Consider the following 10302-nt stretch of genomic DNA (forward strand, 5'->3'; position numbering starts at 1 on the left):
TAATGGTACACTTTTCAACTACTTTTGCAGTACAAATCAAAAGACGATTGTTTTGACCATCGTTCAATACAAGGAGACCATCATAATACTAATAAACAGCTGAGATATTAACGAAAGAGAGGGAAACCAAAGGGCCCATATAGCCGAGGCGGTAAACGCACGGGTATTCAGCATGACCATGCTGAGGGTGACGGGTTCGATTCCCGGTCGGTCCAGGATCTTTTCGTAAAGGAAATTTCCTTGACTTCCTTGGGCATAGAGTATCTTCGTGCCTGCCACACGATATACACATGCAAAATATCTCAGCTGAACTAAACAAGAGTTTATCGCCTGTCTGCACCGGTTGACAGTTAGGATCAGGGAAACCAAATAGTATTCATTCACAAGAAAGGTGACCATTTGAAATTTCGGAGCTTAATGGCGATCACCATTTGGAATGCCACCTACAAAACGCCATTCCACATCATCTTCAATTGACAGGATCTATTGGCATATTTTATCCAAATTCAATTTGCGCCCTAAGATTTGAAATTACTCAAAAGGAGAACTTACATTTTGCGTATTCATTGATGTATTCATACAAATGATAATAAAACATTACAAAATAAACAATAGAAAACATCACTACCGCTACTCCAGCGAGTCCAGATCCTTCAAACGATTCACCAGCGTGCCAATCTCCCGATACAACTTGGTTCGAATTTCCCTAATGTTCCGTGCAAATGATTCCGTATTCAACAGCTGCAGGTTTTCCTTTCGGTAGTCCAGAGTCGAGCCATCCCCACTCGGGTGCAACGGATGCTTCTTTTCCTCCCCGGCAGCAGAGTTCCCGTAGTCATGGTCCGTTTCAATTTGATCGATAAACTGGTCAATCGTGTTGACTACACTGGATCGGAGTTGGAACAGTTTTTTGGTCATCTCTACTGGTGATTTCGGTGTCAGACTATTGTCGGATTCCGTTGTGCCCAGGTACAGGTTGTTCTTAAATTTGACGAAACTCCGTTTCGGCGAATTTTTATCTACGGGTTTTTCGATGATGGCCTCCTTGCTTAATGTAAAGCCGCTGGATGTCCGAGAGAAAAGCTGTTCCGTTGATGGTTTTGCATTATTTTCTGGTTTTGTAATAGTGCGATCGGATTCTGTTGGTGCTGGTCGGTGACTAGAAAGTGAAGCTTCCGAACGTTCCGAACAATGTGCACCAGTTGTAGAAGCTTCAAGAGTTGTGATTTCTCCATGAAGGGTTGAAGGTGGCTTCTTTTTAGGCCCTGCGTGTATCAATCGAATCCGGTCTTCCGGTTTATCGTTTGCCTATGAATCGCATAACATAAAGATACATTTTTTAGAGTTATGCCAGAATTGAAGACGAAGGGAGTTACCTGTTCTGCTATTAAACGGTCGTAGTCATGTCGGGGAATGGAGAATAATCTTCCCTTCATTTCGATACAGACGCGATCATTTTGGTCCTTGAGATAATTGGCATCAGTGGACGATACTTGGCTGCGATTGATAGAAGGCTTCATTGTATTGATCGGTATTATTTACTCCTAGGAAATAACGATGATGACATTTCAAATGCACTGCTTAGATTAACAAAAGATTACTTTGATTCAGTGAAGAAACGTACATAAAATCAAAATCCATGAATGGCTTACTCAAACATCCAAGCAAACATCCTAGACTCAAACCAACGCGATTGTTTGCTGATTTTTGAAGTACCTAGGTATTTTCACAGCGAAGCCGCACCTTGCATACACACTTCGAAAAAATCTCGTAATTTTATGTCATTCTACGCCGACATATGACAGCGAGCAAAGTGACACAAATTTGTGTACGATTTTATTTTTACAAGAAGCTTTCTAGTGCCAAATCGTGTAAAATTACAGCTAGCCAAATATTTGCATACATAACCTCAATTGCATCATTCCTTCAAAACATTGCCTGTATCCCCTCGCAATTTTTCGTTCGTTATTAAAATGAAGATTGGTTCAAAGTTTTATTTCATTTATTAAGAATGCATTCAATCAGTATATAAATTTTTATCGATCACATAAATCCACGCAGTGCACTTTGTAGAAGCGGTGAAACGATGCTAGCTGGGATCTGGGTTGCGATACGCGTGTTGCACTTCTACTCCGTAGATTGTTCCGGTGAATGTTCCCTGAGCCGGCTCTCGGTTCACAACAGCTGGGCGGGATGGCGTGTTGAAGTCCTGGAGCTGGATTCACCGCTGTATTTAGTACTCGATGCACAGGAATCACATGTTTGTCACAAAATGAATAATTTTCCTCCGTATACTGAATCGCAACGCGCAAAGCTGCAGTTGTAAACAACTTTGACATTTCGTCAAAGCGTAGAACAAGTTTCTGTCTCCATTCATGTAAAATTACGCCGTTTGGAGCTGAATAATGAATCAAGTGTTTTAATTTCAATTTTTGCTCGTGAAAATCTGGTCAATGTGCCTGAAATCTCAGATTTTTTCAATCAATTCACGTTTAAGTCATTTGTAGCTGAAAAATAAGTAGCATTTTATTTTACGTCACCACTTATTACGTCTGATTATTCGTTTGCGTCTACTTTAAAATTGAGAATTTCTTAGTGTGTATTTATAAGCACACATTTACCCCAGCGAAAAGCGTATTAGTGGAGCACCATCTTCATTGGTCTTGTGGTTACTCCAGTTTTCCCGAATGTGTAGGGTCACCAAGTCTGCCCCAACGCCTTCGTGTTCGTGGCGTGACTATACCCTATACTCCGGAACAGAACGGGGTAAGTGAGCGTCTGAACCGGACGCTCGTGGAGAAGGCCAGATCGATGTTGGCGGATTCTGGGATTGACAAGCGCTTCTGGGGGCAGGCTGCGGAGACGGCTGCCTATCTGACGAACAGAAGCCCAACTGCTGCGATCGAATCAAATCACTACACTACAGTGTATGAGTTGTGGGAATCGCGGAAGCCGGACGTGTCAAACATCCGCATCTTCGGGAACAAAGTTTTTGTTCATGTTTCCCAGGAGCTGAGAAGGACGCTTGATATCAATGCGTGGAACGGTATCTTTGTTGGATATTTCCACAATGGGTACCGTATCTGGCATCCGAAGAAGGAGATGAGCGCAATAGAGTAAGGTGGGGCAAAAGTTCGACCCTAGTTGAAAATTCAATTTTATTGAAAAAATCGAAGCAAATAAAAATAAATAAATACCGTGTGGTGATTCTACCATCCATGAGCTAAAATTTCGCTGAACAAAGTTACACCAAATGTCTTTTCAATTTTGAGTTACAACCCCTTTTGTATGTGTGCGTCTTATTCGAACTCTTACCCCACAACTGGGGCAAAAGTTCGAACCTAGTGTTTGTGGAATTTCGCTAACCGTAGCACACTATTTTGACACTTTGGTAATTGAAATACCTGAAACCAATAAATATTTTATGTTGGAACTGAAATACACTTGAAAGTTCGATTTGGATTTTACCCAAATCAGGGCTAAATTTACTACACCAAAAATTAGTAGTTTTTCGCCAAATTCAGATAAAACAACAATTTTTTTTCAACTTTGATCACATTTTCTCACTAATTCCATCATTTTTAGAGATAATATGTACATTTTACATAATTTTAGGTGTTGGGGCGTGTGGTACTTTCGGAACTAGAATACCATTTTGAAACCAGCTTCTATTTCAAGCAGCTTCAAAAACTGCAAATTTATTGAAGTATAATTAATTTAACAGTTAATAATTACCATATAAACTATCTTACGTTGTAGTATTAGTTCACGCACAAATCTCCCAACAGTGCACAATCCATCGTTGTTCTGCCTTTCACGAACTAAAACGCACTGCTCTTTATACGCTACTTCCAATAGACATTTGCTCTATCGAACATCGCTCTCGCTTCAGGGTTGCCAGTTCCACAAAACCCTAACGTATAGGAACTATTCGCAACATTAGGTTTTTACCTGAAGTTGCCACATGACTCGAACTTTTGCCCCACAATTCGAACTTTTGCCCCACTATGTGTGAAATATGATTTCCAAATCGTTTTTCAAAAAGTTATACATGCTAAAGCATCTTCAAAAATATACCTAGTTACGCCCCAAAATAAAAGACCGAATTCGATTTCGTTACAAGTCCAATCCATGCGTTGGAAGGACCATCGCAAATTACATTTTTTCGATCAAAAATCAACATTTTGCCATAACTTTTCGAAACATCGATCAATATTCATAATTTATGGACTGAAAGACTCTTTTTTAAAAAGGTTTCGAACAACCTTGACACCCGAAAGAAATAATTTGAACTGCGCTCAAAAACTTCAAAAGAAACTCTTGCCCCACTCGAACTTTTGCCCCACTTTACTCTATGTGGATTTCATCGAGACTGGCGGTGTGGCGAAGAATTCACTGGACCAGTTTGTGAAAGTGCCATCAGTGAAGGCGGGTGATGTCGCGAACGAAGACGAAGCAGCTGCGGCAGAATATCCGTCAGGTGATGAATATGCTAGTCCGGAAGAAAATGTATCAGACAAGGCGGATGTTACAAACGCAATATAATTAAAATTAATTTTTCAAGATTTTTCATTGATGACGCAGACGGGTCTACCCGACGCAATTATCAGTCTATCTATCACCTCAACATTGTAGGATTAGTCATTACAAGAGACTGTCGCCTCTGTAGAAGTAGACGAAAAGGACAGACAAAAAATAACAACTGATAAAGATAGGGCCCTAATCTTGACCCTACTGCAACGGGCAAACGCAGGTACCGCACATGATAGAGAAATGCAAATAATATGATAATACGTCATTCTTTTAGACATAGGCTTAGTATATAAGGATGTTTGAAATAGATGAAGAGAGGTCAGTTGAAATTTAGTGTTTCATTCAGAAAGTTAACCGTCCCTTTGATCCTCGTCAAGACGACCCTTGTTCAAGGTAGTTACCAAACTCTCTAAAGAGGCCAGGACTTCTGCTGCAAGTAACCAGCCCTTAGGTTTTTGGAATCTCACCCAACAAGTTCACTTGGAACTTGTAAAATATTCAATCCAAAACTCCCTCAGTAAACCTTACGCTCTCAAACCATTAGAGCAATCGGTCTGAGGCTTAGTGAGGAAAACAATATTTTACAAGAAGAGGTTTCTTCTGTTGATCAAGTTTCACCTCAGACAGTATCGGCACGGTACGCATCCCTTCGCGCGTTTTACGGCCGAAACAGCGGATGAGGCGTCCGACCCTGAAGGATACGACAGTCCAGCAGAAGATGTTGAACCGACAAAAGCGAAGGTCCCGGATACAAATAAGGCAAGAATAAAGCGACCAAACAGGACGAAGCCGACAGCGGTTTGGCACCGTGATTTTGACATGGAGTACGCGGGATTCGCCCTTAGCGCGATGACTGGGAGGCAGCCATCGATGACTCGAGATGAGCTCGTTGACGCGTAATGCTACGTGGTCTCTGGTGAAGCTCCCAGAAGGACGATCGGCCGTGACCTGCAAATGGGTGTTCAAAATAAAGCCAGGTGGACCGGGCAAGGCTGACAAGTACAAGGCGAGCCTTGTCGCGAGAGGATTCTCACAGAAACTGGGGTTTGATTTTACGGAGACATATTCGCCGGTGGCGAAGCTCCACAACCTGCGAGCGGTGCTGGCGCTGGCGAACCGAGAACGGTTGTTAGTCCATCCGATGGGCGTAAAAAACGCGTTTCTGAACGAAGAGTTGGCCGATGAAGTCTACATGACCCAGCCGGATGGGTTCAACCAAGGAAACGGTTTGGTATGTCGATTAAACCATTCCATGCTTTCGTGGAGAGACTTGTTTTTGTTCGAAGCGGAAACGATCAATGCCTCTACAAGCGTGGCACAGGCAAGGATATGGTGATTTTAGTACTCTACGTCGACGATATTTTGTTGGTCGGATCATCGCTGAAGTTTTTGAAGGCTGTAAAGAAAAGACTTGCCACTGAATTCGACATGACCGATGAAGGTGAAGTCCGACAGTTTTTGGGTATGAACATTGTAGTAATTGAACCTCGTCGGTTGGTGGTTGAATACAGAATGAATTTATTTCTCTGAATACTGTCAAATGTACACTATGATCAAAGACTACTTAGATGCTACATTCTCGCCCTTTGTCAATTTTACAAATAATACAGTTTATGAATATTAATATATTTAGTTAACAAATTAGGAACGATTGCTTCTCAAACGTTTGGACCATACCGATTGATGTTGTTCTTCGTCTTGCAGTCGCTTATCGCTTAGATTAGTGTTCGATGATGTTAAGTTAGTTAATAGTGGATTAATAATTACAATTAGTTTTGTGTGATTTACGTGTCTTTCTGTTATTACACCAGAATCAAGATTTTTAAGTTTGAGTCTGGTCCCATTTCGTTGAAGCACAATATGTAGCTGAGACGCAAAATTTGTAGTTAACTTATTCTTTCTCAACATGTAGCTCTATAAGAGTGTAGGAAATCTTGAAGATCGTTCTTCCAGTTTCTTCCAGTAGCGACGCTTATTCGAATAGTTTTCAAGAGGTTTCGATTCTGTCTTTCTACCAGACCATTCTGGAAAGCAGCATACGGTACAGTATGTTGAATGGTGATGCCGTTGACTGAACAAAATCTTGCAAATTCTTCCGATGCGAAAGGCTGCCCATTATCGCATACAATCATTTCGGGATAACCAAAACGTGCAAAAGCTTCTCGAAGTTTGGTTATTGTTAGATTTGCGGTCATTGTTGATTGATTTGCTACTTCAATGTATCTATGAAAATAAAATTAAATTTAAAATCGTCTTACATGTATGATGTATGAAATACTGAAACCTCGAAAAATAATCAGTAATCACAAGCAAGTGATTTCCCCCAGGTATTTCCATGAAATCTATAGCCAGCTTTTGCCATGGAAATGTTGGCATTTCGATCCTGGAAACTGGCTGATGTTTGGGTTCAGAAACCAGAAGGCATCCGGAACAGCTTTGCACAAATTGTTCCACCATTTTGTCCATGTGAGGCCACCAAACCTTTGTGCGCAGACGTCGTTTCATCGACGATATACCCAGATGAGGATCGTGAGCTATCTGAAGGGTTCTTGTTTGTAAGCTTCTTGGTACAACAATTTTGTGATCCTTCATTATCAAGTTTCCATTATTCATCAAGGAGCTGGCAATTTTCTTGTATCTGGACAATGTTTTCGGCCAACGGTTTGCCGGATAAGGTATCCATTGGATAAGTTCTTGCAATTCAATATCATTGTTGGTAGCCGATTCAATTTCCTCAAAAGACACCGATCTTGGGCATGTGTCTACCGCTAAAATCTTCACGATCCTTTCTGATTCCTCATCAAATGTTGGATCTGAATCGGGAACACGTTGACAAAGGCTAGAGAGTACGTCTGCGATATTACTGTTTCCAGGACGATACATGACCTTGTAATCGTAGGACATCAACCTCAATTTCCATCTCTCGATCCGAGGCGAGGGCCTCAAGCGATCTCCAAATATCGATACCAGCGGCTTGTGATCCGTGATCAACCAAAAGGTTAAACCGTATACATATTCATGGAATCTTTCGCAGGCCCAAACTAAGGCAAGAGCTTCACGTTCTGTTTGAGCATACTTCCTTTCAACAGGAGAAAGTGTTTTGGATGCGTAGCAAATGATACGTCCATGATCTCCTTTGTGCCTTTGTACAAGTACAGCGCCTAATCCAACAGGGCTGGCATCGGCAATTATGAATGTTTCATCACAAGGGTCATAAAATCCTAAAGTCTCGTGTTTCATAATTATGGATTTTATTTTATCAAATGCTTCCTGATGCTCAGCTTCCCAAATAAATTTGGATTCTTTCCGAGTTAAACTGTTCAGCGGAAATGTGAATGTGGCCATATCGGGAACGTAACGGTGAACGAAATTGACAAGTCCGAGAAAACTCCGAGTTTCGGCACACGAACGTGGTGGCTCCATTTTCTGTATTGCTTCCAATTTCTTTGGTGAAACAGAAACACCGCTACCAGAGATCAAATAGTTAAGAAAATCTATTTCTTTCACATTTGAAACAATTTTCTCGTTATTTAACAAAACATTGTGTTGATGGAGACGTTCAAGCACAAGTATTGTTCGTTGATGAAGTTCATCTTTGTTTTTAGCTGGTATCAGTATGTCATCTATGAAAATGATTAGCCACGGCATATCGGCAAATAAAGTTTCCATCACCTTTTGGAAAATTTCAGGGGCGGCAGATAGGCCAAACATTAATCGTTTGTATCGCATCAAACCAAGAGGCGATATAAAAGTGGTTATATAACGGCAATCTTCATGTAGTAATACTTGATGGAATGCCTGTTTCACATCAAGCTTTGTGAAAACTTTGTTCCCGCCAATTTTACATGTCATTTGTTCCATGGTAGGTAATGGATGAACCTCTCGAACTATAGCTTTGTTAGCTTCACGCAAATCAACTATGATCCTGATTTCTGATGAGCTCTTCCGTTTGACCAACATGGGTGAGACCCATTCGGAAGCTTCGTTCACCTTTTCAATTATGCCCTGATTAAGTAGTTCCTTGAGTTTCTTTAAGGTTAACGCTTCTAATGGAAAAGGAATACGTCTAATTGATTGTCGAACTGGAGAGACTGTTTTATCGATTTTTATATTCGCCACAATCCCTAATAGAAATATTGTTCCATTCGATGAATTTATTTATATATCTATGAATTATCAATTACAAGTAAGTTAAACATTACCTTTCATGTGAGGGAAGGTCACATTATCCACAGCTTGTACGAACTTCAGCAATCCCAATTTCTCAGCTATATCTCCGGACATGAGTGAACATTTTCCACCCTCGATAACGTACAATGTTGTTTCAGCGGTGTTCCCTTTCCATGTAATTTCCGTATCAACTTCTCCAAGAACCTTGAGATTGTTGCCGGTTCCGTAGGCCTGGAATGATTTCTTGCTACCCTTTCTCACGCTGAACGCCGAAAATCCGGTTTCCTTTAGGGTTTTCCAATCGCGATCACATAGCACGTCGACATCTGCTCCAGTGTCAATGATGAGCTTCATGGTAGTTCCACCGATTCAAACAATCGCTGTCCGTTTCTTTGAGTCCAGATGGAAAAGATCGAATGTTTCCGCTTCTGTATCTATTGCATCAGCTTCATCATCCGTGCGTTTGATTTCCCGAATGTACTGTTTCCTCCTGGTGCTTGGTCTGTCGGAATGGGTGGTTTCAGCAGAGTTTCGATCATTATTGCGAACCTTCATAACCTGACGGCAGCAACGGGCAAAATGTCCGACTATTCCACAAATGTGACATTTCTGATCTTTGGCAGGGCAGTTGTCGCTTCGGAATGCATGACGTCCGTTACATCGGGGGCACCGTTTCTGCTTGTAATTCCTCAACGTTTCCTTTGATTGTCGGTCCATTTTGTTGATTTTCGATATGCTTTCTTCCGCCGGGCAAGGAGTTCCGCTTGTTCCGCATTGATCCAACTGAGACTGCAACGACTCATGCGCACGAGCTGCAGCGATAATTTGATTCAACGGTAAATCACTCTTCAGAATTTTGGCCTTCAATTTCAGATCCTTCGTGGTCGACATGATCTGGTTAACGATCAGCTTTTCAGTCTGATCGCCAAGTTCACAGTTTTCAGCAAGCTTCCGGAGTCGAAAAACAAACCTTTCAATGTTCTCACCTGGTAACGGAGACGCTTACCGGAACTTCTGCAACTCGAACGCGATGGAGATTCGGGGAATGAAATATCCGTCCAGTGCTTCAATAGCCAGGTGGTATCGATTTTCAATCGGATGATTTTCGTCCACATCGATCCGGTCAATAATTCTCCGTATATCCGGTCCACCGAATAGCGCCAGGGTTTTGAATTTAGCTTCGTGGTCTTCAATGCCGCTCCAATTTACATACGCGTCGAATTGCTTCTTCCATTCCTCCCAGCGAACGGTTACGCTTCCTTCAGCGTCTTCTACGAATGGTGGGATGAGAGGATTGACCTAGAGGGATAAGTTGAAATTACGTCCTCAACTGATAGTTGTTAGAGTGGTTTACAATAACCATATATCCTTGAAACATATACTAGTCCTTCTAACGCTCTACCTTTTCCTGTTTGGTTTCTGTTGCTCCCATTTCATAACCAACACAAACTTTCCTGCTTTGAAATCCATCTTGGTTTCAACAGCTTTTCATATTTGGTTTGCGTTTTAGGAAACTAAAATATCAACTTTCAGGTTCCGAAGCTCTGAATAATCTCTTTATCCAGACAACGTACTGCATCCTGAATTTCTAGTTGCAAT

At 41.4% G+C, this 10302-nt stretch overlaps 1 protein-coding gene across 1 annotated transcript; it reads right to left on the bottom strand.

Annotated features, from left to right (window-relative positions):
- Positions 1-496: 496 nt before the first annotated feature.
- LOC115259815 (uncharacterized) lies at positions 497-1628 on the bottom strand. The gene is made up of 2 exons (XM_029860624.2): positions 1377-1628; positions 497-1308 (listed from the first exon to the last, which is right to left on the bottom strand). The coding sequence occupies exons 1-2, from the start codon at positions 1518-1520 to the stop codon at positions 631-633; spliced, it is 822 nt and encodes a 273-aa protein (XP_029716484.2). The 5' UTR covers positions 1521-1628; the 3' UTR covers positions 497-630.
- Positions 1629-10302: the final 8674 nt, after the last annotated feature.

The sequence above is a fragment of the Aedes albopictus genome, chromosome 1 (genome assembly GCF_035046485.1).
Source record: "Aedes albopictus strain Foshan chromosome 1, AalbF5, whole genome shotgun sequence".
In the NCBI taxonomy this organism is placed as follows: Eukaryota; Metazoa; Arthropoda; class Insecta; order Diptera; family Culicidae; genus Aedes; species Aedes albopictus.